This window comes from Protopterus annectens, chromosome 5.part0, assembly GCF_019279795.1.
Source record: "Protopterus annectens isolate FY-2018-M chromosome 5.part0, PAN1.0, whole genome shotgun sequence".
NCBI classification, from domain to species: domain Eukaryota; kingdom Metazoa; phylum Chordata; order Ceratodontiformes; family Protopteridae; genus Protopterus; species Protopterus annectens.
Genome location: NC_056735.1, coordinates 1,965,618,003 through 1,965,638,069, shown reverse-complemented (window position 1 = coordinate 1,965,638,069; position 20,067 = coordinate 1,965,618,003). Strand labels below are relative to the sequence as shown.

Here is a 20,067-nt window from a genome sequence, read left to right as displayed (position 1 = left end):
ATGCCAATGCAATCTAAATAGTTTGTTTAGAACATAGTATTTTTTTAATTATTTATTAAGGTACATTATGAGCATGTAAATTGTAACTCACTACAAATGCACAACTGTACTCTGTGTTGTGTTCCCCTTATTTAACAATGTAAAATGGTACGTTGTACAACTAGTCTGACAGCTGTGTGAATCTTTTTTTTTTCCTTTTGTCTTTTTAGCCGGTTGTACATGTTGCTGATAGAACAGAGTTAATGTATCCTCCCGCCTCAAGGTATAGTGACTTTGGAGTTGCAGTTAGGGGATGTCTGGGGGTTTCCCCCTTCATAGTAGGGTAAAGTAGAACTCCTCCAAGAAAAATAAAATCATTTTTATTGGAAATTTGTGAAAATGTTGATTCATAAGGTTGTTCTAGCTCTAGCTAGTGATATGCACCTGAAACCTGGACCTTACAATAGCCCTGTTATAGAAAATCTTGACCATGAACCTGGGAGAAACCATACCGACCCTGGTAAATAGTTTATTACTTGATCCTAGTGGCCATTTCTGGAGAAAGACCAAAGGATTAAAGACTATTGGTTTTATTTCATGTAGTGTCTGTAACAAAGCTGAACAGCTACATTCAGAGAGCTCTCCAAGCTTCATGTAGTTGTAATCAGACACTTGTCTCAAAACCCATGCAATTGCTAGTAAGACTACTTTGCATAAGTGTAGGCTGTTGGCAGTGCTGCTGTGTTAAAAAAAAAAAAAAAAAAAAAAAAAAAAAAAAAATGTTTATGTAGTCCATGGTGTTTTGTAATTACTCTCTGAATAGGGGGGGCATTGTTAAACTGTTCTTGACCCCAAGATCCAGTTATACCAGCACTCAGGGTGTGTGTATAACAGTTAAACCATATGTCCAGATTTTTGCGTCATATTTTTGGTCTAGTTCTCCTAAAATTTGTGGTTTTCTGATAGATTGAGACTTGAAGTCCCTAAATAATATATATTTGGGTTTCACACTTAATATGTATTCTAGCAACTTTCTAAGTTTATAACAGCAATATTTAAATCTATCCCTATTTTTGAGCCTTTGTGCTCCGATTATTTTAGGATTTGTCCAGATTTCTTTCACAAAGAGGTTGAGAGGTATGTTGCATACCTCCTAAGATCTTTTATAATCTGGTATCTCAGTACTGATTAACAGTCCCTACCAGACAGCAAAGAACTGTGCCAGAAAATAAAAATGCTTTTTCTTCCTCTAGTCGTTTACTTTCAACTATCCTTAAGGTTGTCTCATATTTTTGCCTGATCAATCACTGAAGTTTACAGTCAGTCAAAACTGCCAAAATTAGTTGAATGTTCTTCTTTCGGCTTTTAGGTTAGGGGTCGCCACAGCAGAACTCCGGTCCACTAATGATTGGCAGTAGATTCTTTTGTGTGCCGAGGTGCCAGCTCGACACCCAACATTCAACGAAGGCACGCCCATTCTACGCATGTCTTTCGAACGCCACTCTACCGCGGGGAGGACATGCAGACTCCACACAGAAGGCGCTCCAGCCGAGAATCTAAAGGGAGGACCTCTTGCTGTGAGGCAACAACGTTATCAATGCACCACCGCGGCTGCCAAAATTAGTTTAATACTTTTTATTATTCAGGAAATGGCATATTCATGCAAATCCAATACCATTAATTTTTAGTGAATGACAAAAATAGTGAAAAAATATCGTTTTCATCCTCACTCACAAGTGCTTTATTAATTTTCAAAGCCTGTAAAATACTTTAGCGTTTTGCTTTTTTTTCCTGTAACTAGTAATACTGGAGCAGATAAAGTTCCATACACTAAAATCATGTTTGGGTATCCAGTCCTGACCCTTTATTATGTGTTCCCCACATGGATGCCAAGGTTCCTCCCTTGCACTACACTCTTGAGGCAAATTTCTTGGCATCCATGCCTCGAACACCTAATCTGGTTATAATCCGGGATACTGTAGTCCTCTGTTTGCACCCCAATGAAAAGCAGTATCTGTACCATTAACATAGAGAGGCTATAATTGTCAGCACATCTGTTATTTGCTATAAATCCTGCACATTGATAGAACTTGACATACCTACCAGACAACTAATTTGTATTCTGGAAGTTGCACTGATCTGGTATCTATGCCTGAGATGGAAACATTATCAAGTCCTCAAATTTCAGCACACAAGGCATAATATAAAAGCATAGTCCATTTCAGCTAGTACTTCCACATGTAGGTTAACAAAATGTAAAAGGTAAAGTGCCCCTTTAGATACTTGTTTCACTAGTATTACAAAAATGGCAAATTCCCTAGTCAACAGAACAGCCTTCACACTAAGCATGAAAAACCTGGTACAAGACTGCGTAGATCAATGCATCTCTGCCATGGACTGGTTTTATCCACCATGGATGATGGTAAAAACATTTACAGCCACAATATCCAAGAGTATCCGTGCCAGCGTAGCTCCGACTAAGGCTTTTGAGGAGAAAAATGCTTCTCAGCTAGGGATGTCAAACTTTCATATTAGAATGGGATAAAGCCCAAGTCCATCCATTTTCAGCGTCTCAACTGGATTTGTGCTAGAGGTCTGTAGAACTGCTGTAGTCATGCCACTCAAGGGAGGAACATCCACTGACCCTGGAAAGTATAGCCCAATAAGTCTCACCAGCCGGATCTGTAAAGCAGTGGAATACATCATTATAAAACTTAATGACATCCGTAATCTATAGTCCCTTAACCCAAACCCATGTGAGTATTTTAAAAATGAATCCAATGTCTTAAACTTGGTGGAATTTGAAGAGCCCATTGATGCATTGGATGAAAGCAGATCAGTTCACACTGCTTACTGTGACCTGGCCAAAGCCTTTCATACAATCCAATATTCTAGTATTAATGACAGGTTAATGTAAATTCCTATATTATCTGCTAGACAGCAAATTAGCTTACAGACAGAACCCAGTCTTTTAGTGTAGGGGGCATGCTGTCACTGAATAGGGACCTTGCTAGAGTTGTGCCTTAGGTAGCTTTCTTTGGCCAATTTGATGTTTAACTCTCTGATGTATGTGCCAGCATCATGGGGTCTGACTGATCATGTTTTCAGATGACTGTAAACTCAGTGCAGTCTTAAACTCATTCTGGCTTCCAGAATCTCCAGAAGGCCCTAACACATTCAAAAAATGGTGCCTGGACCATGGCCTTCAGCAGAATGTCAAGAAATATATACTGTTCTTTGGCAAAGATGGGCACGAGTGCAACTGCTACACAGATGACACCTCTATGAAAACTAAAACCGTTCTTAGGGACCAGGGAATTGTCATTGACAATGAACCATTGTTTGATCATCATGTATCCACTGTTAGGAAATCCTTTTATCTAGCCAGATTGATTACTAGGGGTATATCATGTAGGTCAGAAGAAGTTACCATTCCTCACTAGTCCCTTATCAGACCCACAATAGAAAGTCATGCTCTTTTTGTTGTATACTTCTCTAAACATATCACTTGACTCGAAAGACCCACAGTTGTTTTTTTCATTAACAGAATCAAGGCAATGTCCTCTTTGTGCTGTACAGACTGCCTTAAACCTCTCTCCTGTTTCTTACAGACCCTTGGGGGGTTCTGTCTTACCTACAAAGCCTTGAAGGATTCAGTCATATATGACCTCCACAAAACAAATACCTCAGACACCCACTCAAAGAAACTAAATTTCACCACACCATAACTAGGACCTGCTGGGTGAGATATACTTGTGTCTCAAAGAATCCCTCTTTTATGGACTAGACTTCCTTTAGATGTAAAGCAAAGCTAGGTCGCTGACTCTGTTTAAGCCCAATCTAGACAAATGAATGGGAAATCATACATTGTTGCATTGTCTGGTCCCTCAAACCTTAATTGAAAGAGGATGAAGTTAGGTAGTAATTATTCATGTTGTGCGGTTCTAACTTTTTGGTATCTTGAGGCAGCTTGCAAATGATCTACCTGACTAACAGCATGTAAAATAACATAAACAAAATTCCAGCTTCAATGGACATTTCAGACTGCTTAGAAGCAAATTTAAAAAATACATCAAAAGCTACATTAATCATGGTTAGTTGCTAACAAAATCATTTAAATTTTGGGAGACTACCAAAAGTCTCTGTTGCATCCTGGAAGTCGTACTCCTTTCACCAAGACAATGAAGTGGCTAAACTTTTGCAAGACTGCTCTGGGAATGCAGTACCACATTATTGGGGTTCAACCCATAAGATTCCATAGTGCAGTTACAGGTTGCATCTTTGCTGTTCGGAAGTTACTAAAAAGACAAAGTTTAGGGTCACACAGATCAGATGGCATCTTACAAACGCTTCTGAAGCTAGCATCTAATTCACTTGCTGTTTTCATCACTCTTCTGATTGGCAGACGTTTCAGAGCAGGTACTGAGTCGACTGTGTTGAAAGAAGCATACATTATACTCCTCCTCAAGAGGGGAGCTCCAGACCCTAAAATTGCCAGTGTACAGGTGTTTTGAATATAGTTACCAAACAGTGGCATGTGTTGTCAGTGACTTCTTACCACATAAAGGAGTAGGACATTCTCAGAAACACTCAATATGATTTCTGCAGAGATTTTTCAGTTAGTCTGTACTACTGACTCTCACAGAACTTGTTGCAGAAGAATTCAATGGCAACATTTTGGTAGGCCTTTGACCTGTCCAAGACATTAGTTTTATGGGACTCAAAGTAGGCGGTCTAAATTTGGTTTACACAGTAGCACTATAATTTTGTTTCTGTAGTTCCATCAGAAAATTCAGTGTAAGGTGGGATAAAGCTCTCCTTGGGATACATAAACAATAAAGATGTTTTGCAACCTTATGTACTCTGCATACATTTTTAGTTTGTCTTTGCAGAAACTTGTTAGTTGAGCACTATGACAACCTGTGATCCAGTATCCGAAGGGTACTGTTATGCTCTGCTGATAACTATAAACTTCCTGGCAGAGAGCTCAACTGTTTCTTCCATCTCTGAAAATTTTACTTCTTTCAGCCCTATACCCCATGCTACTGTAGTAAGTTTAAATGCATTAGAAATTGATCCCTATATATGGTAAGATTGATAGCAAATTGGCTAAGGGACAAAATCAGAATGATGCGACTAATTTCTTGAAAGAACATGAAGGTCACTAGCTGTGTTCCGCAGGGCTCTGTGCTAGGACCTGTTTTGCTTGTCATTTACTTCTCTGACCTCCAGACCACAAACCAAGACCTCAGGCTAACCAAGTTTGCTGATGGCTGTAAACTGACAGTCAGTGTCAAGCCCCCACTGAAACCCAACCCCTGCAACAAGAATCACCACATGCAAACACCTGATTTACTAACCGTAGCCTTAAATACCAAAAAGTGCAACACGTTGCCCTTTGTAAACAGTGTCACCCACACAGCATATAACAAGACAGTACACCATTCCAAAATAAGAATTCTGTTACAGACCTTGGTACTTGGGTTGATTATTCCCTTTTCTTGATTGCTGTCATTATGTAATGATCAAATAAATATTTGTTTAGTGCAGCTGATAAGCAAGCTGATGTCTTCCAGATTCGAAGAGGACATTGTCCCATTATATTCGGCACTGGTTATGAAAAATTATTGAATACAGTGCCCCTTTTGGAATGTTCCTCATGAGACATTTCAAACTACAATTACCCCAGTGGTTCTTAACTAAAGACATCACGGTCTTAAAAAGCCTAAGCTATCGGAAAAGACTGGAAATGTTATTCCTTTATTCAATATCTTAAAGAATCTTGAGGGAGAGATCTATACCTTACTTTCCAAGCCATTAGGGGCCCGGTAGTCCATACCTTTTGTATCTCCACATATCGAACAGTCCCACAAATACTAGTACAAAGGATATAAATCTTCACAGGAAGATAAATAAAATAAGGTGGGGGTGGTTCATTACAAAGTGCCTTCCCCACCCCTAGAATTAGACCCCCATTGTAAATTAGGTAGTGTGGGGTGTGGTACAGTTTCCTCTTTCAAATAAGAAGTAATTGGATTAATATTGACAGCTACCCCTGGCTTTATTGGCTGTCAGTCCTCATAAGAGAAGGTTCAGTCTGAGGACAGGTACCGACGGTGTGTAAATTGTCAACAAGATTTGTCTGCCTTGTACTTCCTATGTTTCTATTATCCTTAATGCAAGGAAAAGCAAGCCCTTCATTTTGTGTTATGACTACGGTATGCCCTGCTGCACAGATCTCTGTATTAAGACCTTTACTGATGATAGCATTGCATTCATAAGTGTTCAAATACCTTGCCGTTATATAGGTCATTCTTGCACCAAAAAAAGTGGTTACTATGTTCTATAAGTTCATTTTAGGTTCTGCACCTATAGCCCACCATTGTGACTGGTTTGTTTCCCAAAGTACCCATGTTTGAAGTATAAACTTATTAACAAGGTTCTATCAGCTCCATGACCTTGTTGTACCTTTTGAATAGTGCCGTCCCCTCTAAGAATCTTGGACCAGAGGAATTACTTGGTATTTAAACCTACAATGTGCTATGACACCTGTAGCAGGACTCTATACAAAATGTTGTAGATCCCTCATGGACCCCCTGTATATAAAGACTCAGTTATGCACATATCTTTGAAAGACCACATGAACTGCAGTTGTTAAAGGTGAACTTGTTTATCTGCACTCTGTTATGCAATTATAACCTGTGCAGCTCTGATGCTGAAGGTGCCATGTGTAAATTCTGTCAGCTAAACATAGCTAGCAACATATTTTGTGTGCTGACATGCTTGTTCTATTATACTATGCTGCTAGATAGCATAATACAGTTCAGAACTGTATAGAAAGTACACCTGTCACCTGGTTTGTTCAGTGTTATAAAATGCATGGTAGTGTTCCCTGTTTATATGCTGTTTCAGTAATATTTTTTGAAAAGTTAGGTAAGTTGTTTCATTTTAGTGCTGAAATGGTGTTTGAATATTTTTAATGATTATGTGTTGCTAAGAATAGGTTTTCTTCTGTTACACTTGTATATACTAGAGGTTTTGTCCCTGGGGCCTTCACTGAAAGTGGGCCACAACCTGGATGGATATAACCAGTCATTATAGCACATATATCAGTTTATAGACTGCTTATCCTGATGAATGTCATAGTGGTGTCAGGCATGGTGAACCACTGGTCCTTATCCCCATCAGATGAATCCAGCTTGTCCTGTGGGATTCCCTGACTTTGAGGCAAAGTGTGAGAAGAGAGATATCCCTTTTCTGCATCTGTCTATGTCCTGGGGCCTCCTCTCAGTTGGACATGTTGGATCACCTCTCATGGGAGAGGAAATGGGGTGCCTGCATTAGGCCCCAAACCACCTCAACTGTCTTCTAAGCTGGAGGAGCAGCGGTGTTACTCTGTGGCCTTCCTTGGTTGCCAAGCTCCTCACATTGTCATGGACAGCAACTCCAGCTGCTCTGCATAATCTAATTCTGTTGCTTCTGCAATCAGTCTAATGCTTTTGTTTTACTACCCAGTCCTTAGAAATATATATGAGGTTTTGGGCATAGACTGATTGGCAGACTGAGCTTCATCCTACAACTTTTTTCCCTTCATCATGCTCCATTGTGCTGGCAATGTGAGTATGTGCATGCAACAAAGAGGAACCCTGACAACCTATGACTGGTAATTCTCCAGGTGGTGATTGTGCCTTGATGTTTTCAGATCGTTTGTGAACACACTTGTATGAGGCGATCACAAAACCTGGGGAACTTTGTATTACAGTAACTATATGTCATGGATGCAGTCAGTGTAGTCTTCTTTGCATGTACGTAGTACATAGTAATCATTCAACACATTAATGCCAAGTGTTTCTAAAAACATAAGTTTTAAGTTTCGGAGAACCTTTGGTCCAACAGGCTGTGAGCAGTAGTTAATACTATACAGTTAGTGTAAATTAACAGTTTGATGTTGGTTGTCAAAAACTGAACTTGAATTCATTGTTACTTGGCAACAGCTCAAGTGTTAGTGACACAATTGCGCAATCTCAGTCCTTATGTGATTCTTATGAAAAATTTTTCTGAATCTGCACATTCAGCTAACTGCTGTTTGTTTTGTAGTAGAATATTTGTGACATTAAGCAGTTTTGCAACATAGTTCCCTGAGTTAATGGTGTCAACTGCTGACTGACTTTATACAGTAATCCTCGGATTAATTTAGTCTGCAGTTTTGTACTGTATGACTTTGTATAGATCATTAACCAAGCTAGTATTTCCTGGTTGCTACAATTGGGCTTATCCAACAAGTAAAACTTATGTCATATAATGGGAAGTCCTAGCACACATTTTATGTACCTTCATTACAGAGATGGTAATACTTTTCTCTGAATGGTGTTTTGTCCTTATACACATCTTGCAGTAGATGGGCATTTTGCATAACTTGGACATTTTGTGACTACACCATTCTGAATATCGTTTGTGATATGATACTGCAAACAGGTTCCTACATCATCTTGTTAGGGGAATGTTTCATAGTGCTGTTTGTTTGACTGGGTAATGTCAACAAACTAGCATCCTACAAATACAGTCCAAATGGGCTTGAATTTACAAATAGTATAATTTTCCTCCCTCAAGGTTCTGCAAGCTCTGAGCTGCTATAATGGGTGAGGTGTGGCAAAAAGGATAAAAAAGTGTATGTACTGATAAAAACTCCATTTTATTTTACTTTTGTACAACTGTGTTTTGTAATTTAATTCAGAAAGCATTTCCTTATTTTTTGGATGAGGCATTTGTCAGATTTCTAATGGTTTAAATGTGGGGGAGGGATTAATACATCTCCATTTTGTTGAAGGTGCCCATCATAAAACTGGTATTATGGAGTGCTGGAGTTTGATCTTGTTCTTTGCTGCCCCACTAGCTATCAACTTTACTATCTCCTGTCAGACTTCACATTGCAGATCACATGAACCTCTTTCCAAAATCTAAATGGTAGAGAGTGAGGGCCAGCTTACCTGTTTCAGTACAGATGCAGGATCATAGTGGGCAAATAAGGTCATGGGTCCACAAATATGGTCTGAGGTGTGTTTGCATCTGTCCAGAAGAGTTGTTCATTAGTTTTAGAAGCACAATGACTGCAACCAATTACACATATCTGTTACATTTCACTGTAGTACAAAATTCAAGTTTGTAGCAACATTATTGAAACAAGTGTATAGATTCACTAATTGTGCCGAGGTGTCATGTGGTCATTTGCAGTCTGCCTGTCCTTTATATCCCTCAGTTCTTTCCATTTTCTAAATAGGATTTTGTCAAATTTAGTTTGATACATAATTTGCATGATCAGCTCACTGTATTCTGTTCTAATTTTTACACAGGTGGAACAGAGCCTCCAATTCCTGATGTAAGTATTGCACACTGTTGATTACAAAATTGCATTTTTTTAGACAAATGTTAAAATTTATTGAACCGCACAGTAGACTTCCAGTTTAATATTATTTGTCTCTGGTCATATGTTAATGAAGACATAATTACGTAGCATTGTGACAGGACAAGTTTTGCTTACTATGGTTATGTAATTCTAGATATGCCTTGGTAGCTACTTTGCATGTTGCAGTAATCGTATATTTAGCCTTTGTTTCTATACAGCAATTAGTCTGCATTGCATTAAACTAAAAAGCATTGCTTTCCTTGTGCTATGACATGGTAGCTCCAAGTTCCATCTATAAATGTTTCAAGCCGTTGGGCTTGGGATCCTGAGGAGGACAGAAAGCGACAGGAAAAATGGCAGAAGGAGCAAGATCGATTGCTGCAGGTACTGAGTGGAAACCAGGCTGGCCATGTGGTGGTTTGAGGTGGCTGCGGGCAGGAAGACATTTGTCCAACTTCTGCAGTAACATTTGCTGGGCATGAGGCAAACAAGTATTTATTAAGCAACAGAGTATGATCTTCCTGTCATTAATTGGTCACCAAAAGTAGAAAAAATATCCCAGACATTTCTAGACTGTTTTATTCTGCAGCATAAATGAGCTGCAACAGTCGTATCTCATTTAAACCTTTGTCCTTGCAACTAAAGAGTTTTGTCACCCACAGTATACCTCTTGCAGTAAAACCAATGCATAGAGGCAGAACAGACCAGTAACAGGTGCCCTGCATTTTGTACTGCTTTCATTTCCTCCAGTGTTGTGTTTTTGTGTTGAAGATGCTTGACTTGTAAACATCGAATGCATGCAACTGAATCTGGGAAAGCTTAGTAGGTAAAACCTTCCATGCATGCGTGCATCAGAGTTTCCAGCAGTCTGTGGGTGTGAACATCCATAACATATGAAAACTAGATAGCTGCATGGACTAACTTGGTGATGGCTTCAGAGTATTTTTCCTTGTGGCTCTCAAACAAGTTATGTGTGAGCAGTTTTTGAACCTTTATAGTTTTGTTTTGCTTGTTTGTGTGTTTTCCTGCGTTTGTATTATGATGTCAAACATGGTCTTTGAGATGCTGTATACATTGATAAAACTGAATTGTGTGTGTGTAACTGAAAAAAATAAGGAGCAGCTTCTATTTTTGGCACAATTTTTGTTTTCTTTTTAAAATCTTGATGTGCTTATATTTCATCCCCTTCTCCCGTGTTTTTTTCATGGAGTTAAGGGTGTCACTTCAGTGTTGTCACATCTTTCATTTTGGTGTCCCACTTCTGTCACAGGTCTTCTCACAGAATCCATCCATCTCATAGCTGGACTTTATTTCCTTTAGCTTTTTTCCTGTCTGTCCCAAATCTGCTTCACCAAATCATCTGCTTTCACTTCAGTCTGTTGTCCTTGGAGCTACTTTGGATTTTGCCCTAATGTCCTCATTTCTTTTTGTGCTTCACAGTGTGCTTCTTACCACTTATCACAGGCACTTCATCTCTGTCACCTCAAGCTTCCATAACTACTCTGCCTTCACTGTCCAGCTTTCTGTGCTTTACAGAAGGACTAGTCACACTAATGTTTTGTGCGCATTATTTTCGGCTTTTTTGGCTTCCTTCTGTCACACACTACCCCTTCACTTAGCCAGTCAGCTGTAGCACCTCCTATTCTAGCTTTGACTTCTTCATTCAGAATTCCTTTCTCTTTAGCCATCCTTCCCAGATACTTGAAGCAGCTAACGTGTTCCAATATTTTGCCGCCTTTCTCAATTTTTGGTTTCTTCTGATTTCCCCTCATTTGCTGCCATGACAACTGTGTTGTCAGTACTTTTTCATCTTGTGTGCCTTTAACTTTGCTTTCTAGTCTCCTATTATGTGCTCAAGTTCCTGTTCATAGTTTGCTTGTAGTGCCATATCACTTGCATATAGCAGCTTCTTTGTTCTGTCCCCTTAGACCTATTAGCTAATGTAGTCTATCACCAGTATTTACAGCAATGGGCTCAGAACTGAACCCTGATGCATACCCACTCCCATCTGGAACCCCTCTGAGTCTTAACACTGTTCATACTTTTGTATCATTGGGTCCTTGAATGTAGTCTTCACTGATACTACCAATGTTTCCAGGTCTACTGACCATTGCAGGACTGTCCAAATTGGGTTTCTTTGGGACCCTGTCATATGCTTTCTCTAAGTCTGGGAATGCCCAGTTGTACTATTTCCTCATCTCCAGCTTCTTCTGCATTGTCCGTCTCACTGCAAACATCGGGTTGGTTATGCTGTATTCCGATTTGTATCCAAACTAATACATCAATATGCAGAACAGTAAAAAGCAATACAGGAAGTTAGCAATCCCCTTCTGCAGCACTTTTGTGTAGTGTGATAGGAGTTTAATACCTCTGTACTGCTTACTGTTGTGAACACCCCCTTTGTTAGTGTATGCTAGGACTAGAATATTTATTCTGCAGTCATTTGGGATATGCCTTTCTCTCCATTCTGTCATGTTTACATTCGAGCCATTTCTCTTCTAAATCAGTTAACATCTTGATTTATATTTGCTGTGACTTCATCTGAGCCCCACGCTTTCCCTGACTTTTTTCCTTAGTGCAGTACATACTTCTGGGGGGGTGGCTTCTTCCTCCTCCTTGTAGGTTGTGCATGGGGGGCAGTACAGTTTCTGTGGGATTTTCTTTATTCAGACACTGCTGGAAGTAATCATTCCATCTTCATTTGATGCCCTCATTGGCATTGCATCTGATATCTTAGCCTGGCATTGCCTTTTCTCTCTCTCACACTTCTTTCTACACTCCTTTCTTTAGAGAGTGTCATGTATTTGTACATTGTATGCTTTCCCTTTAGTCTACTTCTAGATTTTCAGCTTAGTGTCTATTAACCTCTCTAACCCTTTCTCTGACCATGCTTGCAGCTGGTTGTGGCCATCTCAGACTTGTGCTATGAATTTAAGTTTTTCTTGGGATGACTTTTGTAATCTCTGATTCTACACAAATTCAGTACTAGAATAAAGTATGGCTGAGGTGATGGACTTGTATGTGATCTTATAACGGTCTCTCTTGCCCTCTGTAAACCTCATATTGGCCACTATCAAGCCATATGCCAGACATAAGTTCAGAATGGCATTCTCTTCTGTTGCCCCACTCTTGAATTTATCAGTGGAACACAATAAGTCATTCATGGAAAATTGTTTTTCTTTGACTGAAAGTCAGTGTCAGCAAAGGGTGTGCAGTATTTTTGTTTCAAATTGCCAGAGCACAGGCTGTCAACTAACATGAGGTGTAAAGACCTTGCACAACAATGTACTTTGGCAGTAAGGCAACATATTTCTTATAGTCATTGACTGCAGGTTTACTGTTGTGTCTGGTGTCGGAAATGTCCTTTGGGTAGCAGCATTTAGGGACTTGCACCAGTACAGCTTCTACTGTTTTCTGCCTGTACTACAGGTCGTTAAGGGTCATATGACTTTAACGTTGGCAACTACAGCCATGGTCAGTGTGGACACACTACCATGCTCTATTTTTGTAATACTTTAATTTGCTTCACTACCCTACATTTGTCTCTCTCTCTCTCTCTCTCTCTCAGTACTAATGATCCTCCACCCTGGGCACTACCCAACATGAACATCATGCTGTATGTTGCTGACTTGGTCATCACTAAGGCAGCAACATCACAAAATGAAAATGCCAACTCTTTGCAAAACACCTCTGGATTTGGATGATCTTTGATAATTTAAATACTGCAAAGTTCCCAGTAATTGTTTTGGTGCTAAAAAAGAATAGCTACAGCTAAGCCTCTGCAATCATGGGCCATAATCTGCAACTACTGCCATGTGGGACACCGCAAAAATTCCTGGGTGTAGTATTGACTCAGTATCTTTTCTATCATGTGTTGAAATCCAATGCCAAAAGGTATTAATACAGCTTAAAGTAGCTTATAAAATGTGAATTTCCTCCTCTACTAACCAGGCCAGAGAAGCCATTGCAATATATGTGCTGTTGCCCAGGATAGATGTCCTTTCAGTAGCAGCCCACAGTCCACTCAAAGCATATGTACCCTACAAAGAGAGCCAGATATCAATTATACATTTGAGCCCTTTAGAGGAACATCACTGTCTTACTATACACAAATGCAGCTGGCTCCCATGGGAAGGAAGAATTCCTTCCTCCTTAAGTATGCTAGCTTGCAAACTGCTGAATGAATATTACTTCACTCGTCTTAAGCAATTCCTACATCATAGAAGTTCATCCTACAGCCTTAAGAATACACATCCCAACTTCATTATTAGACCACTGTTCACTTTAGCTATAGCAGAAAGTGCATTTTCCAAATTACCACCTGATCACCGGAAGAAAATACCACCGCAGCTTGGGGGTTGCTACTGACATCAGAAACTTTAGGATTTCTTAGGACACATTTCAGTGTCACTGTTTTGACAATCATATTTAGTCAAGTAGTTCAAGGTCCCATGACATTTCACATTATGATATTGATCCCCAGAATTCCTTACTTCATTTGTATATTCTGTTCCTTCTTAATACTAAATTCACCTAGTCTGTCTAATTTTTTGTTAAACTACTAATGATCAGCATTCTTGTATATACACTTCCTTTCCAGCTGTCACTTATCAGACTTTTAATTTCCTCCCTACTTATCTTTCCTTTCTTTTGAATATATTTGACCCTAGGATTGTGTCAACCTCGTTTGCTGTCTAGTTCTGTTAGTTTGTACAATTTGTGTTGCTTAATATTTTTAATGCACAAATTTTTATATTATGTTTATGCTCATTGTTTTGCAACATTTATCAGTTTATTGTGATTTATTTAAGCTCTGTAATTTTTTTGTTCAAGTTGTTTTGTCTTGTGGCCTGGCTCATGCCTGAAAAGAGTCTTTGGGCCAGTTTACTTATCTGGTTTATAAATGTGAAATAAATAAACTGATTATCAATGTTTGTGGAATTTAGAGAGGGAGGTAGAGAAGCAAGCAGCAATCATTGGCTTCTTCACCTTACCTGAGCTACCAGCCACTAATCCCCTTAGTTCTATCCCCAGAGCACAGTACATTGCAACTGTCATCAGCTCAGTGTTAGGAACTAAAGATCACCATTGTTACACAGGTTGTGCTTCCATCTGCAGTGCCAAGACCACCATCATTACATTGTTACACAGGTTGTGTTTCCATCTGCAATACCAAGACCACCATTATTATATTGTTACACAGGATGTGCTTCCATATGCAGTGCCAAGACCACTGTTGTTATATTGCTACACAGGATGTTCTTTGTGTTTCACTGTTGCAGTCATCACCTGTGTGTGTGTGTGTGTGTGTGTGTGTGTGTGTGTGTGTGTGTGTGTGTGTGTGTGTGGGGTTACCCTTGCTGTCGTAGCCCTTGGCCGGCCCAAATACCAGAGTCAATGTTTTTCTGCGTCCGCAGCTATTAGCTGTAGTCTGACATCAGTTCATCAGTGCTATAAAGCAAGGCAGCTGATGCCATTACATCAGTCTTTCTTGCCATGGAGCCCGTAGCAGAAGCAGTTCGCAAGTGTGCTGGTCGGTCGCTACCAGAGTTTAAATTTCAGCTGAAAACGTCTATAGCTCTCTGTTAGTCAGGAACTGACAGCCCTCCTAGATAGCATAGCCTGCACTGGTGTTAGGACATATTTTTCACAAATCACCTATAGAAAGAATAGTCAGTCACTGTGAATGAAGAGATTATTTGGATAAGCACCTACATGAAAAAAATGTCCTGTTCTAAAAAATGGAAATGTGTCGAGCATCCAAGCCTTCGTTTGGGCACACGTGTTCAGACAGGATGATATGTTGTCTAGATCAGGGAAGAGAATTTTTACAGCAGATATTTTGTAATATTTGACACACTAGCCAGGATTTTTGCCAGGTCAAAAATGTAGCAGTTCACAGATAGCAACATTTGATGCATCTCTGATGGTTGTTAATGCTAGGAGCATTAATAATAAAGTTTTTTTGTTATTAGAAAATTTGCTACGTTCCAGGAGATTGATATTGTTTGTGAAACATGGTTAACGAACAATGACTGGAAACCAATTCTGACAGGGTATAAATGTTTTTACTGTAACAGACATTTTAACAAAAAATCAGGTGGAGGTGTTATGATAGGGATTAAAGATAGCTATGAGACCTGTGTATATTTCCATAAGAACAAGATACCTGATTAAGGTGAGAGACAAGAAATATAAGAAATGGAAAAATAGGTCAAACCTACAGCTTTGAAAACTGAAATAAACAAGCTGGACAAACAGATTAAGCATAGTGTTAGACAAGATCAAGAAAAATTTGAAGAATATTTATGTAAAGATATTGATCATAATAGGAAACCTTTTTATAGATACACAAGATGTGGAAAGAGTAATGATACACAAATTGATAAACTGTGTGCAGATTCTAAAATTTATTCTCTGACACAACAGATTATAGATATATTTACAAAATCTTATGCAAAACAGTTTGGCTCCACAAAAGGGGTGGTAAGTTGTCCTAGTGACATCAGGTAACCCCAGATACTGGAATCAAATTAGATTATTTTGAAAAAGAACTGTGCAAACTGGATCCAAATAAAGTGCAGGGAAGAGACGGAATAATTAACAATGACCTGAGAACACTTCAGCAAGAATTTACACTACCATTATATCTATTATTCACTAGGTCATATAAATATGGGGAGATTCCTCAATATTGGAGACATGCACTTATTAAACCTGTATTTAAGGGAAAAGAGAGTAGGACAAACCCAGAATCATATAGACCCTTAAGTCTACTTTCATGCTGTGGAAAAATAATGGAGAAGGTAATACTGGATAAGTTATTGTCAGAACTGGATATGTTGGGGCTTGTAACCATATATCAGCAAGCATATGTTGAAAATAGATCTATTACCACCTGTAACATGTTCTATAACAATATAATAGCTATGAATGAAAAATTGTGATGTGATTTATATAAATTTAACTTCAGCAATTGACAGGGTCATACACAAAACACACTGATCAATAAATTAGTACAACTAGGTACAACTAGATATTGATAAGATGGATAGCTACATGGCTTACAAATAGGACATGGCAAGTATCACACACCAACTAGACAGGTGAAATCCTTGGTTACAGTCAGGGTGTCCCACAGGGCTCTGTCCTAGGCCCTTACTCGTTTAGATCGTATCTTTCAGACCTTACTTTTTTGTCTGAGGTGTTCTACAGTCTATATGCTGACTACCTGAAACTGGGTAAACTGATTACAAGCTTTACAGATAAGGCATGTCTGCAAAATAATTTGACTAAATTGACCATTTGGGCACAGGAAAATAATGTGTTGATAAATACATCAAAAAGTAAGCATATGAGATTTAGGAAACATGAACTGAAAGGTGAATATTTAATGCAGCACACAGTGATTGAAACTGTAGACTCATTTAAGGACCTGGGTATATGGGTAGATTCAGCTATGAGTTTTTCTAATCATGTCACCCGATTGGCTAATGATAGTTATAGAACTATAGGTTGTATAAAAAGATTTATAAAGTCTAGGAAATCAAACATAATGAAGTTGTTGTTTGTTACATTACACCCAACTTAAGTATGGAATAACAATGTGGAAACCCTACAGGAAAACAAGCATGAATACTGGGAAGGGTACAGCGGAAATATACCAAGGGCATCCATGGATGTGAAAATCTAAGTTATTATGAAAGACTAAAATAGCTGAACTTGTACAGTGTCTATTACAGATATTTAAGAGGAGATCTTATTCAGGTATATAGAGCATTTAGGGACAACTACCTCTGGGAATTTTTGAGGTTATCAAAAAGTACTAGGGAATCATCAGATAACCTATGTAGAAGATTCTGTAGGAATGATAAGTGTACTAATTGGTTCTCTGACAGAGTAGCTGATGCTTGGAACAGACTACCAAATTACATTAAAGCAAGTACTAGTTTAGATATTTTTAAGAACAGCCTGGGCATTTATTATGGGAACAAGTGTTTTGGTATATTGGCAAGCTAGCAGGGCATTAATGCCTGTGCTTGAAACATATGTACGTATGTAAAGCTAAGTACCCCATTAGGGATCCTTTTTTCTTGCACTAACTGATGTCCGAAAAAGTTAATTGTCTCACCTATGGAAAGTAGATCCCACCCAGAGACTTCCATTCATACTGCATCACTTGTTTAGGTCCAGACCACGATGTCCCCCGTTGCCAGTTCTGTGCCCTCTTTAACTCTAGAACCATTCACCGTAGAGCGCTTATTGTAGACGGGTATTTTCGTCTTTGTCTTCGCATTCCAAAATGGCATCAGTCAGCCAACAGTCCGTGGACTTTCCGAAAAAATGCAGAGCTAAAGATAGAGACAAGACCACACAAGACTAAGCCTTCAAACAACTCTACTGCTAAACAGGTTGTCAGTTCTCCAGAATTCAGTGAGGCGCTTTTGTAGTCCCTGATGCCTGATTCGATATCTATGCAGGCCTCTACCAACTCCCTTTTGGAGTCTGGTATGCCGCAGACATCTTCTTTGTCTTCCTAGCCTTTGGCTGTCTCTGCCTCAGTTGGGTCCGGAGCCATGACGCAGGCACCAGCTTCCAAGGAGGCCTCCCACTACCGAATCTAGACAAAAACAGACATCTTCTCATCCGACTACCATTTCTCTCAGACCGACGGATACTCTTAAGCCTAGAAGCCAGGCCACTGCTAGAAAATCTGCTTCTAGCCACCATCTTGCTCCTGCTCCACAACCTCAAACACAAATGCTTAAAATGGCAGGGGATCTCATCTCCCTTATCAGGGATAATCGGGCCACAACTTCTAAAAGGAAAAGACACCCTTCTCCAGAAATTGACAGAACAGGATTCTGAGGATTTTGAAGAGGAACAACAATGTCTGACTGCATATGATGATTCAGATGCAGAGAAATCCATTCTTTCTGCCTACCCATCAGAAGACCTTTCCTGTGGGGAAACCCTTCACACCCTAAGGGAACATTTACACTGGGAATCTCAGAATTTCCCCCAGTCTAAGAAAAGACTTGCATATATATATATATATATATATATATATCAGCCCCAGCACAGACCCCTTACCATTTCCCTTACTTTAGAAGTGGTGGATGATGTTTTCCATGAATCCACCTTAGCCCCTGATGCCCTCCCACCTGCTCCCAGTAAACCTGACGGGTATTACAAAGTACTGGATTCTCACAAATACCTGTACAGAAATCCTGCTGCAGACGTAAAGGTTATTACACAAGGACCTAAAGGAGCTATGACTGGTTCTTCCAAGAATCCTATTCCTTCCAACAAGGATTCCAGAGCTCTGGACTGATGCGGAAAAAAGTATACACCTTTGCAGCCTTTGCTATCAGAGCACTCTGTCAGTTCCACATGTTAACATGTCAACAACACACTTTGGAACTATTAAAACAAAAGATTTCAACCTTTCCTGACTGCCAATTCAAAAGAGTTGACAGATTTACTGCACTCTACTTGTCAAGTGGCCAAACACTCATTGCACTGTGTATATGATGCCATAGAAGCCAAGCAGGTCAGCAGTGTCAGGATCTGTCATTAGGAGACGTGCATGGTTGAAGGAACAACCTCTCCCTGATCATGTTAAGTCTAAACTAATTGATGCACCCCTGGATAAGGACCGCTTGTTTGGAGTAAAAGCAGATGATGTACTTAAAAAGATGGAAGACAAAGCAAAACCTATGCAGACAGTAAAAGTTTCTTTCAAGTTCAACCTCCCAGGTTCAGCAAGAGCTTTCCCTCTAAGCACTTTTCCTTCCCTGCACCTAGCAGACAGGGCCAAGGTAAGCACCCCCCCCCCCCCCCCGGCCTCCTTTCACTCACCAAAAGCTAGGAGGAAGGCTTTCCCTCTGCAAAGAAAATTGGCTTTCTGTAACAAAGGACCAATGGGTCTTAAAGATAATTTTTCAGGAATACAAATTCTCTTTCAACGAACTCCCAATTCCAAGAGGGTACCCAGACTTGCCTCCAAATCAGCGGGCAGAGGCATTGAAACTGGTCCAGACTCTCATATCCCAGAGGGCAGTAGAACATGTCATCTCAGATCAAACAGGCAAAGGCTTTTATTCCAGACTATTCCTTTTTCCCCAGAAAAGAGGGGATGTGGCGCCCCATCCTGGATCTATCCATTCTGAACACCTCCCTGGTGGTCCCCAAATTCATAATGCTAACTTTGCAGCAGCTGCTGCCTATGCTAACAAAAATTGCCTGGCTAGTGACCCTAGACCTAAAAGATGCCTACCTCCACATCCCCATAAAGGAATCTGCAGGAAATTCCTGCACTTCAGAGCTGACTCACAACACTTTCAGTTCTCTGCACTACCCTTTGGCTTATCTACTGCACCCAGAGTATTCACCAAATGCTTAGCCCTGGCAATAGCATTTTGCAGACTGAGAAATATACAGATTTACCCTTATCTGGATGACTGCCTCATTCAGGCAGAGTGCAATGAAGAGCTGCTGCAGGACCTTCTCTTTGTCAAAACCCTCAACTTCCTTTGGTTTCACCATCAATGAGAAGAAATCAAAGCAAGCACCCTCCATTAAGATCATTTTCTTGGGAGCACTGCTGGACACAGCATCCAAAATGGACTTACTATCCCCAGAAAAGCAGAGCGCCCTGCCTCTCTAGTTGACCAAGCTGGCTT

The 20,067-nt window shown here is 39.8% G+C and overlaps 1 protein-coding gene across 11 annotated transcripts in view; it reads left to right on the top strand.

Annotated features, from left to right (window-relative positions):
* The window catches only part of LMO7 (LIM domain 7), a 921,898-nt gene that overhangs the window by 734,389 nt on the left and 167,442 nt on the right, over nucleotides 1-20,067 (top strand). For 9 of the 11 annotated variants that reach the window (XM_044071726.1, XM_044071729.1, XM_044071727.1 and 6 more), the window contains 2 exons: nucleotides 9,330-9,355; nucleotides 9,662-9,766. In XM_044071726.1, the coding sequence (XP_043927661.1) occupies nucleotides 9,330-9,355; nucleotides 9,662-9,766 (131 nt within the window). The remainder of the gene's footprint in view (nucleotides 1-9,329; nucleotides 9,356-9,661; nucleotides 9,767-20,067) is intronic. The other 2 variants (XM_044071732.1, XM_044071730.1) reach the window with 1 other exon arrangement.